The sequence below is a fragment of the Leguminivora glycinivorella genome, chromosome Z, assembly GCF_023078275.1.
Source record: "Leguminivora glycinivorella isolate SPB_JAAS2020 chromosome Z, LegGlyc_1.1, whole genome shotgun sequence".
NCBI classification, from domain to species: Eukaryota; Metazoa; Arthropoda; class Insecta; order Lepidoptera; family Tortricidae; genus Leguminivora; species Leguminivora glycinivorella.
Genome location: NC_062998.1, coordinates 29,195,441 through 29,217,547, shown reverse-complemented (window position 1 = coordinate 29,217,547; position 22,107 = coordinate 29,195,441). Strand labels below are relative to the sequence as shown.

Sequence of the window (22,107 nt, the reverse complement as noted above, 5' to 3'; positions counted from 1 at the left end):
GCCTATACTTAGCCGCCAGGCCTTCCTCATTTTCGCAAGGATGAAACTTTGGGACAATGTAGACTTCGTATCGACGTTTAATGTCTGCATATTACCTAGTTCGGTCCGTCGGGCATTTTTTTTGATACAAGGTCATATATGTAATGGAAAAGACTGTAAGGATTTGATAATCATCTTTTCCTGATCATTTTCACCGGCCGGTAACTTTTACCAGACGCTTGAAAGTCTCTCTAACTTACCCTAATTTCCCAAGTTACGGCCGGCGCAAATAGTTAGGAAATGATGATTATCAATTTCTAACAGTATTTTCTAACACACAAACCCTAGTTCCTTGGAAGATGGGACGGGTGCTAGTCTGGGACGCCACATGCGTCGATACACTGGCACCTTCCCATCTTCCAAGAACCTCAAACAGGGCTGGGGCAGCTGCGGAGGCGGCTGAAATAAAAAAGATGACAAAATATCGGGGTCTCGGACACCAATACCATTTTAGGGCAGTTGGCGTCGAGACCCTAGGGCCATGGGGTCCAAGCGCCCGTGAGGTTTTTAAAGAGCTGAGCGCAAAGCTCAAAGAAACTACCGGTGACCAGAGAGCTGGCAGCTTTCTCTCGCAACGCATTAGCATTGCTATTCAGCGAGGGAATGCTGCCAGCATCTTTGGCACCATGCCGCGGGGGCCATATTTAGACGTATTTTAGTTTATTTTTAGTTTAGTTTAGTTTTTAATTTAATTTTAAGTTGTTTTTTATTGTTATTTTTAGAGTTAGATATGTATTATTTATTTGTTACTTAAGTTTTATGTCTAATAAAAATATATTATAACACACAAAAGCCTCGAGAATTTAAGGAAAGTTACTGTTTAAAACAGAAACCTCATCCTCGTAAGGCCCAATGTACATTACAATGTACACAGTGTTGCAATCTAATTTGAACCTTCCATGAACTGAAAAAAGTAGAATTTCCATTGTTACATTGATTTTTGTAACAAACGAAAATCTTACAAATTTATTTATAGAATAAGGTTCAAATTCAAAATGGGAAAACCAACTATGGTGGGCTTTACGAGGTTATAGAAAAAAAATGGCCGACGGGCCGAACTAGGTAATATGCAGACATTAAACGTCGATATGAACTCTACATTATCCCAAAGTTTCATGCTTGAGAAAATAAGGAAGTTCTGGAGGCTTAGGGCTCTTAGTCCACAAGGACAGGAAAATACGCAGACGTAAGCGCATTAAGGTAAAAGCACCAGTGCTTGACACGCTAATGCCTATTATAGATTACACCATTCTGCGACATTTATTCACAATGGATTAACATTGAAAGTGGCATATTTATACTGGCTCACTGTTGAGCACCGGTACTTTATCCTTCTTTCAGTTTGCATTCATTTATCATAAATTACACTGTCTTCTACCTGCCCCTTTCTACTGACGAGTTGCTGACGAGGGTTTAATCAGAAAAATAGATCTTACAGTAGGTACTTTGGGTTTGTCTATATGAGAGATGTGTGTGGAGAATTGCCGTGTGATCACGGAAAACATGATCAGGGTGATTTTCCGTGATCATGTTAACTGGGCCGGAATATCGGGAGCTCGACAAAAATCAAAAAGGTGATCACGGTCTAGCTATATCCCGGTCAATATACGTAATTTCTGTTAACCCATTGAATCAAGGTCAAGAACAGAAAGTATGAAAAAAAACGAAATATAAAAAATGAAATATTTATTTCTACAAAAGTCACAAGCTCATATTAGCGATGGCTAGGAAGTTTGTCTATCATTAGGTACCGATTCAGGCAACTGAATTAAACATTAATCAGGCTAAAGTAACTGTGCAGCGTATTTGAAAGCATGACGCTTGTAAATGTTAGACATAATTTTAATGAAAATATGACGTTAATTGTTTCGCCTGCATACAATAAAAAATCAGTGCTATCAAAAACGCTGAACCTTAAGGCAGATACAGGTGAACTACAGTTGCCCGACTGCATTTCTTTGGAAACTATACAGCTCTATGGCAGTCCGTCTTTACTGGCCCTTATATACCGGCCTTACCCGGACTAAGTTACAGACTACGTTCTTAAATTTGAACTCTGGATGGCACAAACACTGTTAAATTAGCTTTTCTTACATTACATTTTCATTGACAATATTTGAAGTCAATCAACTAATATATTAACATAATTATAAAACCTGACCAGAAATATATGACTACGCGCCATGTTGCGGATTTTCATTAAAACTATTTTCTTCATACTGAACTATCACCTCATACATCAGAATAACAGTGCCCTCCTGACAAGCTTCCTGGTCAGGCTTTATGTACCTAGTTGTATCACGCTCTAATATCCGAAGGCCCTTCTGAAAGCTCACGCACTGTAGATAATACCAACATTGTGTACGAACATAAGGACAGTAAACAAGAAATAACGAACGAGTCACAATTAAAGCCTAAAATCAAAGACGAAGGCCTTAATTAACACGAGTTCGTAATTCCTACCGCCAGTAGGTATCAGTAAAGAAAGTTGTATGATCATTCTCTTCAAATTGTATTTCGTCTACTGTACTTACATACGTACTGCATCGTCTTGTAGCCATGAAAGACTTCACGTACTGAGTACCTGCCCAACTTTATGTATGGTTCAATAGCTTCGTCATCTAGCTTTTGTATTGCGTGTAAGGTAAGATAAGGAGATGAAATCTTACTTATCCAGCTAGTAAATAATATGTAAAAAATATAATAAATAAATAGACATTTAAGAAATTACTTTGGTACTCTTACGCCTCAAAAAAAAAATAACTTACCATTTTGCCATTAGTATCTAAAACTTAATAAATATAAGTTGACACACTTTTTTTAAATAGGTAGGTATACATTATTATGTGTTGTATATTTGAGCATCAAAGATTCTGGTAAATAAGAGGTTTCTATGCCACCACAAGTCGAAAGGTCTTGGGTTGAAACATGGCTGAAGGGTAAGTTTAACTGTCATTCGGACGGATTTGTAAATAAGGTATATGATATGTATGATATTTGTTGTACCTATTGCCCCCGGTTACACTGGACTTCGGAGTTAGTTTTGGCGCCCTGGGATATAGCTGATGTATAATTATGATCTTCCAGACCCTGTCAACATCTCAGGTTACGGGGTTTGAATCGCTTGGTAGGAACGATACTTTTATGCATCGTGGAACTATAACATTACAATTTAACGGGGACGCGTGCCTTGATTGGTACTGATTGCCAATGCCATACCACTATTTGATTTTGATTACCATTTGATTTTAGTGTTGTGTGTGAACTCCAAGGTACACTCATTTACCAGAAATAAAATGCCTTCAAGAAAAGTAAGAGTCACAAGATAAAACTATGAGTTAGCCAGCGCAAAACGATCGAAATAACATTGCTGCGAATTTTCGTTTGCTTGCTACAATAGTTGCATCATTAGATCATACCTAGAAGAAATAGAGGAAGCGTAGATTTGATTTGTTACATGCTTGTGACTCTTAAAACTATTTATTATAGGTATTTTTATAAAGTCATAGTTTATACATATAAAAAACTTAATAAGTAAAGAATAGTTATCCGTTTAACAGGGGGGCACAGTTGTTGTTTATTAATTCTTGAGCTGTAAGTTCCTCTTTCTGGCACATCTATATTGAAGTTTGTAGCGATGTGGTCAAAACGTATTAGTATTCTCAAATCTAGCGACCATCTACGAATTAGTTGAATCGATTAGGGTCCATGTACAAGGACTCGCTTTTTAAACAAAACGGTAAAAGTACGTTCATTCGTTGCTCGTTCTATTATTAATAATAATAAACTTGTTTTTCAGCCTATTTAATTTTATTTATGTTTTTTCTTAATTTTAAAAGAGTCGTAAGTATATTATGAAAAATCGATTTGTATCAACTTATGGAAATGACATATTATTTAATAGAAATAATAGAGTCTGTCACTGGTGCTAATTTTAAAATATTAAATTAAAAGGCACAATAAGTAACTATTGCGTGATAAATTAATATCGTAAAACTAACGAAAATCTGCAAATAATGTAACAAGTGATAGATTATGCTTAAAGAAAGCGATATATTGTTAAAAAATATATTACTAAAAATTACGGAAAGGGGGTCGTGCCCGTTTAAGATCTACGGGCGCTGACATGTACCAAAAAGAGGAATTTAAAAATCATAGAAAATTACCGCTCGTTCCAATATCGATACCCGAGCAAGCGAAAGATTTCAGCATTGAACCACAAGTGTAGCGAGGGGTTCGAAAAGTTCACTTCAGTCGTTCGAAGACTTCAGTCTTGAGCGTTGCGAGGGTTTTATATTTAAGTCACGAAGGTTAAACAAATTTTGCCACCGAGTGAAACACAAAATTTATTTCACCACACCAACACGAAGAATATACGAACTCTAAAACATCGAACTAACTTAATACACCAAGTTTAAACATTTTTAATTCAAAATAATAATTTAAAGTAGGTACATTTAAACTAACTTCAGACATCAAGTTTAAATTTGTATCTAATTACTTTGCGCTCTTGTGGATAAAACGCAACTTCTCATCCGGTTTCCAAGAATCAAGAGTGCCTTTACCAGTTGGTGTGGTGAAAAAATACTTACTTAAATAGGTATGTCTTTTTCCTATCTTTGGTTCCTAAGTTTTGTATCACTGGAAAAATTGTAAGTTTGTACCTAATGTCATCATCAATATTATAGACATCAGGAGTCTGTTGAATCACAGTAATTATTGCTATACTTACATAATAATTATAACATTTCTATCTTAATCCTATAGTAGGTATCTACAATAAAAGCTGTCAGCAGTGTCACTATTTGCACAAATGTGTTCTGGCAAATGCAAGCATGGGCACTTTCTAGTCGGCCTGTGCGGGCGAGGGTCTACATGAAGGATTCCACAATGGCGAGCAGCGCCGTGGCCGTGCCGACAACCAGGCCGACGATGCCGAAGATGAACAGCAGCCAGTCCTTGAGGCGGCGCATGCGGCCGCGGCCCGTGGCGCCGGCGTCGGCCCACGACAAGCACATCTCCATCATTGCCGGGAAGCAGATGCCCAGCGCCGACAAACACAGTGCGCCGAACAACGAGATGAACAACCCGAGGCGCGGGATAGACACCGCAAACACAACTGTACAAAAATATAACTCATGTTGGCATGTTCTAAGAGGTGCAGGTAATGTTCCTATTACTATAGTAATGGTTTAAAAAAATTTAAGTCTGTTTGGCATGAGAAGAGTGGTGGAATGTATACACTGTGACGTGACTCTTCTCTCTCCGTACAGACTATCAGATCTAAACACAAAAATTGCCTACCTAATTACTGATATGTTATCAATTTTTGGTAATTATAGGTAGTTTTTTTTTGTAAATCGTTGTATTAGAATTAACAGGATTTTATAAAAGAATGTTATCAGTTTCGAAAATACACAATAACAAATTACTTAAGATTTTGCTAGCAAAACTTACACGTGAGAAGGCACAGGGCGATCCGGAGAGCGTATTCAGACGCGACAAGTTTGGGCTGCGACGCGTGCGACTGCAGCAGGCGCGGGCGCAGGTACCCGCTCCACACCACGTCCACGGGCACGTAGCACTGCAGCCCGTAGCTGATGAAAATGGCCACCGCGAACATCGCTTTCACGCTCATTGCGACCCTGGAAATATAGTTTTAGTTTTCTTGAATCTGGAGGATATTAAGGAGGAATAGATACTTTTTTCTTCGTTTTCGTAGCCATATCGTATATATAAGTTCGAATGAGGCCAAATTTTCTCCTGTTAAGAGGATTACTAAATACTCTTATTATTTATTATAATTATCTATATCCAGAGAGCAGACGAGGAGCAGTGAAATAAAAACTTGCACCGATTTCATAAAATTGTCTGACACAAAGGTAAAATGGCAATCCATCACGCTTTACAAACAATTTAAGTATGTATAGCTGATTAGAGTGATTAGCTATAAATACAAATACATGGTGCGTTCCGTGTCCAAAGACCCTTCTCTAATGGAACTGGGGGTAGAATATTATATTTATGAGAAGACATTACCACAAAACAAGATTGGTTAATTATTTGTACGTTATAATTGGTACGTTACAAGGCAGCAATAGTATATTGTGAAACAAGGGAGGTAAGGGGGATTTTGTCGACGAGTGTTATTAACTCGCGACAGCCGCAGGCTGGAGAGAGTTATAGACACGAGTTTACAAAATCCTTACCTCCTGAGTTACACACAATATTTTTCATCACATTTGAGAGGAAAACACAGAGAAAAAAAATCATAAGGCAAAACCTTCAATGAATGGCGGTGTTGTACTGCCCGTTGCTATGGCAATGCGATCAAGCGCAAATCGAGATAGCCGTCACAATTTCCTGCTAGATTGCAAATTATAACGATTTAGCTACGTGAAATTTACAAAATAAATGTAAAATACACTGAAATAATTGTAAAACATAAATAAAATGAAATTTTCATACCGTATAATATTTTTTTATAGCTTAATAGTTAACTTTTACTTGTGCAAAATAAATCCTTGGCTGATTGAAACATCCTTTGCCTGAAGTATTGTACGGATTGTATTAATTTTTAAAACTAAATCCATTACTCCCTTGGGAATAAAATAGTACATTATTCTTTAGTACACGTAGACGAAATGAGACCTTTAAACAGCAAATTTGATGAAAAATAATAATTCCTTTTTAAACGTACCGATTCAATTCAATTCAGTTCAATTAAAATATTCTATACCTAAGTAAAAATAACAACTATCCGTTCATTCTTTTTTTCATATTACTTAATAGTATTACTTCTTTTGAGAAAAATTGTATTTTTGATATTTCTGTAAGAAAAGTTAGTTTAACTGCCACAGACGAATACAACGAATTATAACTACAACAACATCGACAATTTAACTTACCTATTTTCCATTGTGTTAGCTATTGTACCAATGGTGACTGCTTTAAAGAAAAGAGTGACAGTCATTTAAAAGTTTGTGTGGTAAGTCTTAATTAAGAAATGAATATTATGGTACCTACACATTTTCAGTTTACATGACTAAACCACGCACCGACCCAATTTATATCTTCAATATCTAAATCAGGATAATTTGTATAAGACAAGAAAAAAAAAGCGGTGAGCCCTTTTTAATGTCGTCGGATGCTCTGTTATAATATGTAACGTTGTATCTAGACATCGTTAAGCCGATAAATTATATTCATAAATCCGCGTACTATAAATACGGAGCTGGGTACTGAAATACTCACCATGAGTTCTGAGGGAGATCGAGCGTGACGGAGTCGCTGCACTTCTCAACGCAGAATACATAGCCGATGGCGCCGACGGCGATGTACAGCAGCACTATGAACGTCATGCCGACGTTCAGCACGCCGAACGGCTTGCCAAACGATTTGGGCGTCTTCATGTTGTTCTCAAGTGCGATCACCTGCCGACCACAAACACACCGGTTATTGTTTTGCAATACTACACTACCATTGTCACCTCATTTTATTTTAAACTCGGCATTAGGAACAAAAATATATTTTTTTAACAGTCAGCTGATGGTATCTGGCATATTCGTGCAATGGATTCACTTAGCAAGGTACGAGTATTATGATAAAAAAATGTAAATGGTAAATTATTAATAATAACATTGTAAATTAAATCAGTATTTATTTTGTGAAGGTACTCTAGTCACCATCATCAGCTAAGATCAATCGAAGCAATAATAACTCATCAGTCAGTAGGTACCTACATGACTACTAAAAATTATAAACGGATTTGATGCAGCGCATTTCTAAAGCAAACAGCTTATCATTCACTTGTGTCTAAAACTTAATAGTCAGTTTGTACGAGTTAATTATCGTATCGTAATTTTTGTCGAGAATTTTATACCTATCCTCTAGCCGCCCAGAGACTTATAAGAAGATATTCCCAAGATTTCAATGTCTCTTGGAAACTTTAAAATGTGTGCGGCTAGAGCATCTGTAAATCAAAAAGCACAGGCAGTTGTTGAGCATTATAGTTATTAATTAAACAATGCTAAGCGATCAAAGTAGTAGAGTCCATCGCAGAGCTACAACGTTTTGTATATAATTATACTAATACTTACAACCCCCACAGCCGTAAGAGCGAACAGAATGGTCCCGAAAAACAAAGGGTATGTCTTATAGGACCCCCAGAGGTCTAAAGGAGTCTGTGACTTCTTCTCAGTCCCCAGCAAGAAGTACAACACGATGCCGAGGCCGACAAAAGTGATCAGATTTGCGAGGGTCGAAAACGGCGCCAGAATCTTCAAGTTCGGGATACAGTTGAATGCAATCAGCGGTCCCAGGATGATAACCATGTGGATTTTCACATCCATCACGTAATAATCATCGACCATCTGAAATCAATAGAAAAGTTGTCATGTGTGTGTATCCCGGCAGTTGGATTGCTGATGAATATGGACGCATTAATGATGCAAAGGGCACAGCGTGACCTAAGCGGCGGCGAGGAGGCGCCCACTTAAAGTGCCTGCAATGCGATGACCTCGCTTTAAATGACCGCTTATGGAGCATATTCATTCCCCCACTATATTAGGCACGAACAGGAAATACATCTTATAGATCCAATTCATATCTGACATATTGGAATTGTTCGAAGTTCAATAGATATAAATAGCATTCTGCAGAGTTAGCACATGATTGCCGCGAGAGTATGTCGCCTCGAGATAGACTACCCGTCCTTATGTCATTAATAAATACAGTTAGAAAAAGACTTGTCATCTATCTCGCGGCGACATGCTCTGTCGGCAATCATGTGCTAGGCTTACTGATAGAAAAACTATCAATTAAACCAAAAATGAGTAGGTACACGTATTTTAAATACGACGGCCAATTCATGTTTTTATTTGTAATAGACAAGGTCAATTTGGCTTTTAACATTATATTTAAAAATACCTACTTATAACTAAGTAGATACATAAATACATCTTTATTTAGGTTAGGTATGCCAATTGATCACTAATCCAAATTGGTGATTTAACTACGTGATAAGAGACAAGATATTTATGTAATATATATATATCAAATATTAACTGTTTTGCATAGATGATGCCATCATAGCTTCTTTCCAGTCATGGCTTTCAATCAATTTTAGAGATTATATTATTAGAGCTACGATGGCACCATCTCCTATCCAATCCAACGGGTCAACGGCTATACAAACAACAGTAGCAAGTATGTGTATGAACATAACTGTTATACCGCTTTGATATTTTCCGCGATGAAGACAATATAGACGCAGCAGATCCCAAGCTGGTAGACCACGAGGAATATGTCGACGGCGAGGGCCGAAGGGCGAGCCAGCGCGCGGAGCGCGGGCGGGCCCCGCGTGAGCGCGGCCGACATCGACTCCGGGTATGTTAGGAGCGGCACCCGCAGCCGCTTGCACAGGTCGTATTGGGAACGCACCTGCACATACAAACAAACTACCGTCAAACGTGCCAACCTTACCTTATAGTTTTATTTAAGCAATAAAGGCGTGCAGTTGCTAATATCGCCAAAGAGATGAGGGAGGATAACTTTATTGTACTCTTGGCTACAGGCCCTGGTTTTGAATCCCGTTAAGGATTATGGGTATTCTTCGACTTGTGTTGTACATCCATATAAATAGGAACAGTATTTCTTTGCCAGGTGTACTCTAAGGCAAGCTTTGCTTAGTTTGGGACTAGGTTGATCGGTGGAAAAGAATAATACTAACCAGAACATGTAAGCAGTAAGTGCAGAGTGCGCCGACGATGATGGTGGAAATGATGCCGGTGATGAGACCGGAGCGCGCGAACGCCTGCGGCATGGCGAGGATGCCCGTGCCCAAGCTGCACTTCAGCAGGTGAACCAGCGTTTCGAAATCACTGCAATGTGAACCTCTTTTTTGGCGTTGCATGCGTAAAAGGGTCCTAATGATTAGGACTATTTTTGTTTGATTTTAGCCGAAGACGTCCTTGTATTTGATTTGAAGCATAGGGACCATAACAATTAGAAAGCCACATATTTTAACATATTGATGCAAATGTGAATGGGAGTTACAGTAGTCATTAAAGAAATGATTTTATGGTAATAGTTTATTGCTTAAATTATGAAGCAATATCACTTACAATAAAAGGTGCAAGTTAACTTGTTTCTGCAGTTTTACCTATAGAGACTGTGCTAATTAAATCATTTGAATACCTACCTATAATACTTTCACATCGTCAAAATCAGTACAAATACAAAAGTTATAGCTATGTATGTACATTGTCATAAGGCTGATGTTTTCTTAAATGTTGTAATTACAAATTTACTTTGTGGGCCTGTTGACTTGTCGGTGCTCGTGCGGATCATAGTCCTCGTCGTCAGCAAAACTGGCGGGGACGCCATCTCTGCAAGTAGAAGCGCCACACAATTGACAACTATACATACTTTAATATACATTTAGCATCTTCCGATTTGGGCTAAAGAATACTTATACATAATAGTTATTTGTTATACAAGGGGGCAAAGTTGTATTTTAACGCCGAGTGTGGAATTGAAAAACGAGCAAGTGAAAGGATTCTATAGTTGAACCACGAGCGAAGCGAGTGGTTCGAGAATAGAATCCTGAACTTGCGAGTTTTTTAACACACGAGAAGTAAAATACATTTGCACCCGAGTGTAACACAAAACTTTTCCCCTCACTATAGCGAGGAAACTACAAAGCAAAAATTGCGTTTATCACTGCTTCCAGTAGTTCCACAGTTGGTAAATCATCTTTATTACTAGATTCACCTACTTTTATCAATTTTAAAGCAGTTAATTTGACTTTATTCAAGGTCAAATTACTTTACCCACTAGTGGATAAAATGCGTTTTTACCCGCTGGTATTAAAGGACAAAACACGTGTTTCCGAGCTAGTGAGGGGCTAAATAAATATTACATATTATAGGACATTCTAACACAGATTGACTGAGCCCCACGGTAAGCTATAAAAGGTTTGTGTTGTGTAGTGGGTACAGATACAACACTATACCTACATAATATACAAATACTTGTACATATATGTACATAGAACACATCCATCACTCGGGATCAAATATCTGTGCTCATCCTACAAATAAATACTTTTACCGGGATTCGGCACCCGGAACCGTTTTTTATTTATTTATTTATTATTTATCGGAATTTATTTATTTATTATTTTATTTGTAATACATTTTGCATTGATTATTATAAATATTATCATCGATGTAGGTAACATAGTGCGTTTAAAAATATATTTTTGGTATTAGAATACTACCTTAAAGATGTGTTAGATTTGAAATATGATAGATTTCTCTTAAGGTCCAGGGCTGTCCAGGGCACATTGTAGTACTTAGCTTATTCAGCTTGATTTCATTCAAATAATATTTAAAAAAATGGAATAGAGTGCATTTTAAACAAACCATTATGTTTTTAAAAATTTAAACGAAATATAAAAAGTTGTATGTCCTGCACTATTATGTTTCAAATTCAATGGCAAATAATTATACTAAACTTGGGCAAACCTTAATTTAAACAATAGGTCTCTACGCCAATTCATGTGAGAACATTTAATTGTGTTTTGTACTGTTCCTATTTATGTGCAATAAACTTATTAAGTTTTTATTGTTTTAAATTAATAAACATTGTGTTACCTGACCAAAGTCAGTAAAACATTTTCAGCTTGATTATTTTGGTAAAAGGTCGACTAATGGTGCTTTTTGCCCTACCTATTTCCCTACCATTGTTGTTATGGAACAATGTCAGTGACTACAATTTATAGTCAGTATGTACATTATATAAATATGAATATCTACTTGTGACTTTAAGATAGATATTAGATGTTCTGTGGTTAGACACAAGAAACAATATCGGAACAGGGCAGCCAAACTATTTACAGATCGCCTTTGCTATTTGTGGAAGAGGCAAGTGCCGAGTCTGTGTTGTTATCTTGAGCCTGCCCGTTTTAATATTTTAACAAAATCTAGTAAGAACATATATTTCTTTAAAATTAGGTATTATATTCGTTTATTATATTAAATTATAATATTAGTTTATTAAGATTAGTACCTATGTTCAATTTGTTTTTCAGTTTATTTTAGAGAATATACTTTTTGGAAAAAAACTGTTCAGAAACAACTATTATTGTAGATACTCCCGATGAATGCAATATGAAACTATTTCAAAACTAATATATATATATATATATATACAATATACTCGACTGGAGCATGCAATCTCATGAGCTCGCGTAACATCGTGTTTATTCTGTACGCTAGCTATTTTATACAAGTTTACTGAGAGTTAATTGCAATTAGTGTAGAAATTTGCAGGAATTTGCGATGAGTACAAATTGTTTGAAAAGCCAAAACCAGAAATGTCTGCCGCTCCAAGCTCCAAGCGACGTAACTTCTTAACTATATTTTCAAAGGTTATACAACTTGAGTAATAAACTAAATATAGTACAAGTAGATCTGATTACCACGACCTATATCACCCAGACAGATACGCGACATAACTACGAGTACGTGATGTTTAGGCACATGGACGCCATATAAAGTTCGGTCATTATTAAAAAAATATTAGAATTTCTCTGTTTATTTACAACACACCTAGTGTATTTGTGATCCGTAGACAAATTTATACATGAAACGAAAGTTTTCATCTGTATACATGTAGGTATTTAACAATCTAACTATGGACATTATTAGATGGCAAAATGTGGTCGGCATGACTATATTATGTAATAAATAAGATATCTTCAAGTTGATGAGGAATAGGGTCACTCGTCTCGCCTCGGTTTACTATAAGTAGAAAAGAAGATAATGACCCAAACGCGTATTCTTAAAACGCTGAAGAAGAACTCTGAAATTAAACTGGAGATCCAATGCCCATTATTAGACTTACTTGGCTGGCTCGGCTACTGGCTGCAAATGTACGGTTTCCGTCTTCTCCTCCATTACGTACGCGGCGCCTGCAACCGATATATCGGAATTACAAATCAATAGGGACTTGACTGTCGGATGCGTGCGCTTGACGACAAATATGTCGAGTGAGTGGTCGGATCGTGGAGGCGGTAGCAGGGTACGATAATGGGTTCAGGATGTCCCCCATCGAGCACTAGCCGCAGTCAGTTGTGCTACTTGTCGTCATTGGTGTGTACACTATATATAGGCTCATTGATCAGCGTGTGCCGCGAGAAGCGGTTAGAGTAGACGAGCCTTCTGCTGACGTAATTTCCTTAATTGATCCACTCTCTGCACTGTCGGAAGGTTATGTCACAGGATCAACCGTTTCTTTTATGGACTAATCCTATTCTGTATTGATTTAGTTAACTTTATATGGCATTTTAACACGAAACTGGCAATCTAGCACAGCTTGCGCGAGTCCATACATCTGGCGCGACTTCATGACATGACTCGCGAGTGAAAGCGCAAGTTATGCTAAATAGCCTGATGTTACATAAGCTTTAAGGGAGCGTTCAAGTATTACGTAACGCAATTTTTGAAGATTTTTGACCCCCCTCCCCTCCTTGTAACGCATCGTAACATTCTAGTGACCATTTTTACCCAAAAGTCGCAAAAAGTTATATTATTGTTTTTATCCTTGGTATAGTTTTAATTGCATTTGCAGTAATAATACTGAAACGAAAAGGCTTTCCAACTTGCGAGAGCAAATTAAAAATGACGACCAGACTAATACAATCGAGGGATTCCTCGTAAAACGTAAATGGAAAGGGTTGCCAATTTGGGAGTTTTAATTTCCTAATAAAAAAAAAAAACAATTATTACTACATATATATAAAAAAAACCGGCCAAGAGCGTGTCGGGCCACGCTCAGTGAAGGGTTCCGTAGTTTTCCGTATTTTTCTCAAAAACTACTAAACCTATCAAGTTCAAAACAATTTTCCTAGAAAGTCTGTATAAAGTTCTACTTTTGTGATTTTTTTCATATTTTTCAAACATATGGTTCAAAAGTTAGAGGGGGGGGGACGCACTTTTTTTCCCTTTAGGAGCGATTATTTACGAAAATATTAATATTATCAAAAAACGGTCTTAGTAAACCCTTATTCATTTTTTAATACCTATCCAACAATATATCACACGTTGGGGTTGGAATGAAAAAAAATATCAGCCCCCACTTTACATGTAGGGGGGGTACCCTAATAAAACATTTTTTTCCATTTTTTATTTTTGCACTTTGTTGGTGTGATTAATACACATATTGGTACCAAATTTCAGCTTTCTAGTGCTAACGGTTACTGAGATTATCCGCGGACGGACGGACGGACGGACGGACGGACGGACAGACAGACATGGCGAAACTATAAGGGTTCCTAGTTGACTACGGAACCCTAAAAAGGTAGGAAGGATACCTAAAGGAACCCGTTCTGGGCCATGCCGGGTCCAAAGCTCCCCATCACGCTAGCAGCGTTACCCCGCTGTATGGCGATGGAGACCTGTTGGACAAGCCATGACTCAGAACGGGGATCTTTTGTTTTCTCCCTGAGGCGCTTTCCGATCTCTCGGAAGAGTTCACGCGCCTCCCTTCCCCAGGGCCCGGCTGTCTCAACCGCGAAGGGCACGAAGTCATAAGTGGCTTCCAAGGCAGAGTACTTCAGGCGTTTGTTTTTGGCGGCAGTCTCTGCTGCTGAGCCTGCCGTCTTAACTGTGTGTCTGATATGGGATGCAGCAAATGTACTCACACACGTTGCATCCCATATAAGACACCGCCCTCTATGCCAAGGAACCAGCGTCAGCCCGTCGGGACGTTTGCCATCGGTTCGAGACAAACCTAATTTAAAAAAAAACAATGTTACGTAACGTGTTGTAAGAAAGACCCCCTCCCGCCCCTGTAACGCATCGTAACGTTTTACGGGACCCCCCTTCCCCCCCAAATTGCGTTACGTAATACTTGAACGCTCCCTAAGTACTAAAATATAACACGGCAAAAGAAGCGCTTCCTATTCCAATAGCTGGTAAAAAACAGCTTATTATCTGTCATTAACCGAATATCACTCTTAAACACCCCGACATTGACAAGACATTTATAATTAGATACACACATTAAATGAAACGGTGTACCTACCAAGGAATATTTAAAAGTTCTCAACCGTTTTATTTGTTTTAAATTTATAACTGAAAATATTACCACGTAACTAATAAGACAATTTTGTGTAAACTATATAGATGGATTATTGCCATTACTGTAATGCCAAATCATTGTATAAATATTTAAAATATACACTAACAATGTAGTAGGAGTCCCTGAGCAACCACAGACACGTGCGTGTTCGAGACGTGTGGTTGTAATCACGTGCCATCATATTAATATCTCGCACTAAGTAACATACCTATCTGTCGGCGGTCGTTTGTCAGATTCAACTGATCATGAAATTCCTAGGCATATCGTGAAACCTGAAAGTAATATTTTTAACCCCTCTATCAACAACTGCTGAAAGTGCTTAAAGCAGACTCGACGGGATAGCTAAATACCAGTGTAATAATATCTGAATCTGACCACACTTGAATATGCACATTGTAATTTTCCTCAGTCACCCGTTGACCACGAACGCTGTAAAGAGTTCGAAACGTCGGGATGTATTATAAATTCATTATACGCGATATAATCCGTTTTCATAGTTTTATTTCACGCTTGAATAACTACAAAAATCAAATCTTGACACTAATAACAATACCACAAGTAATGTTTCGTTAACTTTCTTGAATATTGAGCCCGCCATTCAATGAAATTGAATTGAAATTGGTTGTCACGATGAAGTATTTGACGGTGTAAAAGTGTAAACGTTGTGGTTGTGTGTATCGTTATATCGAAGTTATGTATGTACATGGTTAATATCAGATTTGTGATTCTCGACATTCCTGCATAGTATACCTACTCGTAAGAATAAAAATTATTTCGTCAAGATAATGCAGCGTGTTCTTGTTACGAATCTTGCAAAGGCCGAACATTTTACTGCAGATACATTCGATTATGATTTTCAGTTTCGTTTATTTACCTACTTTCTCAATTATTTATTCAAAATACGTAAATACGTACTTGTTGAAATACTTGTATAAATGATAAATAAATCTGGATTTTTATACCTATTATATCTGAGTACCTATTTAGGTAATTTAGGTAGCTAATTAGTAGTATTTATAATTTTTGGTAAGTATCCGTAATTTTATTATAACTCCTATAAGTACAAATACCATATTATCATAACATCATATTTAGTCATATTTATTAATAGTTTAGAGTTGCTAACAAACGCTTGAAATAACATTTTCTTGAGATCATTTACCTATGTATATATTTATTTAAAATTTCATCGTTACATAAAACTTGGCAATAAAATGGTGCTAGTTTTCGTTCCTAAAAATAATTAAACAAAGAACACAGAAGTAGAAATAAAAAAAAATATTAGCTACCATTGTTTTACTTATAACAGTTTCTCGGAACGAAAATTATATGTGAATGTTTATGTTATGTTAAAATAATCAAATTCGTCACCGTCACTAACCACTTCGAGACTAGGTACCTACGAGTATTCGCATACCTAACACACTTCCACAAGTAGGTATAGATATTGGTTCTACATCCGATGTCGGATCGGATAATGTGAAAACGCGGGCGGAACGGTACGTAATTCAAAACATTATAGGTAGGCTCAAAGTCAACATTTTTTTAAAGTCACTTCGTCGTAACGCACATGTTTACAGTCTGACCAGAAAGAGTAGAAATTAAAAAGTAGCAACATCGTAGTGGCGTCCCGTTTTCTCACACATATTGATTTGAAAGGGATGACACTATAATGTTGCCATGTTTAATTTCTACTCTTTTTGGTCAGAATGTACTTATACATACGGCCGGCGGCCGTACATGGATATAGTATTTTTTTGCCGAAATTACTGTCTTCTCTCTTTCTCTGCTGTTGTTGTATGATTGTGTTTCTAGTTCTACGCTTAGGTTAACCATAAGATAAGCATATAATAGTTATAAAAATATGCGACTTCATGTCATTGTTCTCATAAAATAAATGTGCTTTACATTTACATATAAAAATGACTATTTCCAAGACTAACAATTAAATTTAAGCTCTATATTCAGTTGGCTACTGATGTTCGGCTCGCTAAGATCAAATGGTATTGTAACAATGTAGGTACGCGACGATTGAAGTCAATGAAGCGCATGCGGGACTTATCAACATATTTAAGAAGGCGTTCCGCGCCAATGAACAACAGTTATGTTACGTTATTGTTGTAAGTATATAATTATAATTGAGATGATATATTTCATGAAACAAAGCAAAAAAACCGTCATAAGAGTATAATGGACACTAATATAACTCTTCGCGAAGAAATCAACACCAAAAAATAAACAACGTTATTTTATCATTGGGCATGAACTCACTGTTGTAAGTAGCAGATTTAATCACGACTTTTGTTTCTGAATATCACTATATTGTAAGCATCAGCATAATGTGTCACTAAACTATTTAAAAGGAGTCCATTCCTTACTTGCGTAACAATGTTCGTGTCAGTGTCAGCTATTTGCGAATGGCGACGTGACTGCGGAATCGGGCGGCCGGTTACTGGGAACGCGCCGGCCGTATTTCTAGAAACGGGTAACCGACACAGGTGTCTGGTGGTGTATTGCATTGTTCCCTGCCCGGTTCACTTCGTCAGCTGAGTGAGTTACACTTCCTCCCTATTTAGGTAGGTATACTATGAATTTTTAAAATTGACTGTACTAAAAAAATAGGTATACACAAGCAATACGTGTAGCACTGTTGAGTTATTTCAGTATGACTGTGTCAGTCATTATTGCCAAGTTTCTGAATACTCTTTTTTCTGTTTTATACGCTAAAGAACATTTTAGTACGACTAATAGTTACCACCGAGTAAGTATATTTACGACAACAAGAATGATTTCTATAGGATTAACAACTTTCATACTAAGAATCGTACCTCAATGTTTCAGCGCCACCTATTAAATACTATCACAACTACACTGATGATGCCTATAAATTTATTTTTTTCAAAATGTGTATTGACGTGATATCGTGATATTAAAATTAAGAAGCATGACATTTATTCTTATAAAAAATAAAAACACGCAAAAATATTTGGGGAAAATATGATTTTGGCCACTTCCAGGCTGCGAAACAGCGCCATCTAGTTTTAAGCCTAAAAGGCCCTATACATTTCAGAGCTACGCTTTTTTTGTATGGGCTTTGTCTGTCCCGGTATTATATCGTCCTTGACGACACGTTATAATAATTTATTAACTTCCTTAGGTAAGTCCCGAAGTAAAAACATTAACCATCATAAAAATTCTTCACGAAACACTCTTTCATTATTTAGTGGCATCGACAAAAGGCGCAGCGAAAAATAAATACTTACATACATTAGTAACAAAATTCAAAATGTTAGTTTACTATCGTTAGTTAGTTTACGTCTATTTGGTTGTAAGAATGCACGAAGGAACTGAGGAGGGAAGCTGATTCAGCCTTTTTTTTAATACCACGTAGGTAGCAAACGTCGGCCCGCCTGATGGAAAGCGGTCACCGCAACCTATGGACGCCTGCAACTCAAGGGGTGTCACATGAGCGTTGCCGACCCATTAGAAACTTGTACACTCCTTTTTTAAAAACCCCATACTGTAGTTTCGGCCTGTTCGGAAAAAGAAGAGTCCTGGAATGTATTGGACCCCATACATTTCACGACTCTTGTCTTTCCAAACAGACTCTATTTTACAGAATGAAGGTATTATCATCGCTCCTCACCTCTAAGCACACCTTTAGCGTTTTTTAGTATTTACTGATTAAACAGAATAAATTGTAGTGTTATTTAGTATAACAAAAGCATGTACACATGTAGCACGTAAACATAGGCAAATTTGTCGCGATCGACGCGGCAAATATTTTTTTTTAACTTTTTCCTTCGTTTACAATAAAAGTTTAAACGAATTCCTATTTAACCTCTTTAAATTGTGCCGTAATTGGTCTAGAAAGTAGATTTAAAATTTTAAAAATAATACTTTGAGTGTGTCTGGGTCCGGCGTGTACTAGGTACATTTGTCATTTACGACTTAAATAAGTACCTACCGCAGTAGTCCGATGTAGGCATGAGTGATATTTATGACAGGAGCATATATGAATTTCTCTGAATTTCGATATTTTCATATATTAATGCGGTGACAAATTACCCTACCTACAGGTTACAGGTTCCATTCTTTTTTGTACGGAACCCTGAAACATTAGATGCGCACTAGTAATTCAGATGACATTCTATTCTACGAATGGTCCTTACATAGAAGTGATGGTATTATCGAGCGCTCGTGACGGCAGTGTAGTGATAGTTGGATGGTTTGGCGCTAGCAGCGCGGTCCACGGCGCCTGCGCGAGCCTTCCGCCGCCGGCTTCGGCAACTCACCCTCACCCCTCTACCACGGTGACCGGGTTATTTAACCAATGATTCCATACATAACATATCAGCATCACTATTACTTTAAATACCAAATAAAATCCCTAAACAATAAAACAGAACTTTCATATTGTACAAGTACTTTCACGCTCAAAAGTTAATCTAATTGATTGTTGTTGTCGATATGTCCTGTAACTTTGGGTTGTGTTGTGTAATAACTGTAAACAAATCGTCTCAATTCTAAACATTATCTTATCGTGTTAACACATAGTAGATTAAGTTTAATACGAATAGTAACAGTAATTACTCACCAGATTAATAAATATTGTTAATTTTTTACAGCACGATTCGCCTAAATGATTGAGCGACTACTAACTTAAACTCAATTACGTAACGTCATATAACAAATTGGTCTTATAGCTTTGCAGTCTTTGCACTGAATGAGTATGAAACTTTTTAAACTCGTATTTACATGATCACTCATCGAGGAGGACGTTTATTACGTACACCTACCTCGACCGTCGAGCGGCGAGAGACTCGGCTCGGCGCGGCGGGTCCGGAGCGACGCGGCGGCGCGGCGGCGAGCGGCGCGACGGCGCGGCGGCGGCGGCGCGGCGGCGGCAGCACGGCGGCATCGGCAGCGTTCGCCCAGCGGACACCGACCACGGCCGCACCAACTTGACAGATGTTCCACAACGACCACAACATACACGATCTTAATCAGGGTGCTACTTAGCTACAAAGCTCTCTATAAGTATAAAGGTTATGTTTCGTTTAAGCGAGTGATACAGAGAGAGGTGTATACATATTATGTCTAAAGCATCTACATTTTATATTTTACAGCTGAAAAACATTGCCTTATATTATGTTAAGTGGTTGACAAATCATTGAAGTACATTTCTCAGGAGGTGCGTTTTTACGTGTCCGGGGCAAAAAACGTTAGAACTGACTGTGCCATAAATCTGAATTAATTCAGGTATGATCCAGTCAGACCTCTGTTCTATTTGGTGCACTATAAAACTAGTTATTTATAATTTACATAACATAAGAAAAATAAAACAAATTCGTAAAATTATGTTCTGTAAGCCCAGAGCAGCCAGACCTTCGTTTTAACATCAAGGATGAAACTTTGGGATAATGTAGAGTTCGTATCGACGTTTACTGACTGCATATTACCTAGTTCGGCCCATAGGGCCATTTTTAGGGTTCCGTACCAAAAAGGTACAAAAGGAACCCTTATGGTGCCACTCTGTCCGTCTGTCTGTCTGTCTGTCTGTCCGTCTGTCACATTACAAAATATCTCGAAAACTACTAAAACTATCAACTTGAAATTTGGAATAGTTGTGAACATTATAAACCTCTACAAATTGAAAGTATTTTTTTTTAATTTATTAATTTTAATCGTAGAAAAAGGTCAAAATGAAAGGGGGTCAAACTGTAAATTTCAAGTTACTAGGCCAAGCGGGGTATCGTTGCACTGCACAAACTGCACGTATCAAATCTATTTTTTATAATTTTTTTGTTGTGGAAAAAAATTGTTTTTTAAGGAAAATGTAAAAAAAATACCGTCCCCCCGCCCCCTCTTATCTCCGAAGTTTACCAACATACATTTATGAAATTTTTATCAAACATGGATGTTATAATGAATATTACAGGAAAAATAAAATTATACACGTATCGTGAAAACTTTTTTTTTTATTTATAAAAAACCTTTCAGATTTACATTTTCAATTTCAACACCTTTGCGGGTGTTTATAGAATACCTGCTTTAAAATAGAGGAAAAATGTCATGCCGCCCCCCGAAGCCTAGCTTGGCCATACAAACTTAATAGACCATGTGACCCCCCCTGGACACGAGGCTGGTTCTGCCCCTGGCTCCGCCACTAATTCTATCGATAAACATAATTTGTGGGTTACTGTAGTTTTTGCTGTAATGCTAATGAAATAAAAGAAATATTTATATTTACATATTTTATTATTCACAAATAGATGTTTTTGACATACACCGAAGCACCGAACGTTATAATCTGCCACTTTATTTAAAGAGTATTAAGCAAAATATTTCACTAATACAAATAACGAAATAGAACTTTCCGCAACACTACACGTTTCACATGAAAGCTTAACTACATCTCCCATGGATCTTCCAATTGCTAATTTACTATTTACTTCACGGTTATAGTTGACACATTGTACCTATTGTGTAATAATGTGGAATTTACTGATTTACTGTGAACTCCTATTATAATGTTCACATGGAAAGAAATACACAGCGATTTTCAATGAATTTTCATATATCGACATTGACACATATCAATCAAAATATCAGTGGCCAGAAAGCTAGAAATAGATTGCCCAAGGAGATTAGTTAAAGCCGGGAGGCCAGACTTAAGTTACAGTTAAGAGAAAAAAATCAATATTTTTTATTCCTGGTATACACGGCAGGAACGACCAATTACTATATGCGCATTATGTACAAGGGGTCTTATCTTACTAAGAGAGTTAACAGGCCTTGCTCTCTACCTACTTGACTACGGTTAACTAATAATAAAAAAAATACCAAGAAAACTGTCACTTGTATGAAAAAAAAATATCCAAACCTCATAATGAAATCCTCTGTGTGTGGTGACATTGA

The 22,107-nt window shown here is 37.2% G+C and overlaps 1 protein-coding gene across 4 annotated transcripts; it reads right to left on the bottom strand.

The window, feature by feature from the left end:
* Window positions 1-1,710: 1,710 nt before the first annotated feature.
* Window positions 1,711-20,662, bottom strand: LOC125241213 (proton-coupled amino acid transporter-like protein CG1139). Of its 4 annotated transcripts, none has more exons than XM_048149576.1 (9): window positions 19,784-20,662; window positions 12,949-13,015; window positions 10,350-10,427; window positions 9,770-9,920; window positions 9,274-9,480; window positions 8,139-8,411; window positions 7,294-7,472; window positions 5,497-5,684; window positions 1,711-5,158 (listed from the first exon to the last, which is right to left on the bottom strand). In XM_048149576.1, exons 2-9 carry the CDS (start codon window positions 12,999-13,001, stop codon window positions 4,911-4,913), a joined length of 1,377 nt encoding a protein of 458 aa, XP_048005533.1. In that variant the 5' UTR covers window positions 13,002-13,015; window positions 19,784-20,662; the 3' UTR covers window positions 1,711-4,910. The 4 variants fall into 4 exon arrangements, with proteins under 4 accessions (XP_048005533.1, XP_048005534.1, XP_048005535.1 ...); XM_048149577.1 differs by lacking the exon at window positions 19,784-20,662 and adding an exon at window positions 17,565-17,822; XM_048149578.1 differs by lacking the exon at window positions 19,784-20,662 and adding an exon at window positions 17,458-17,555.
* Between the last annotated feature and the right edge of the window lie 1,445 nt (window positions 20,663-22,107).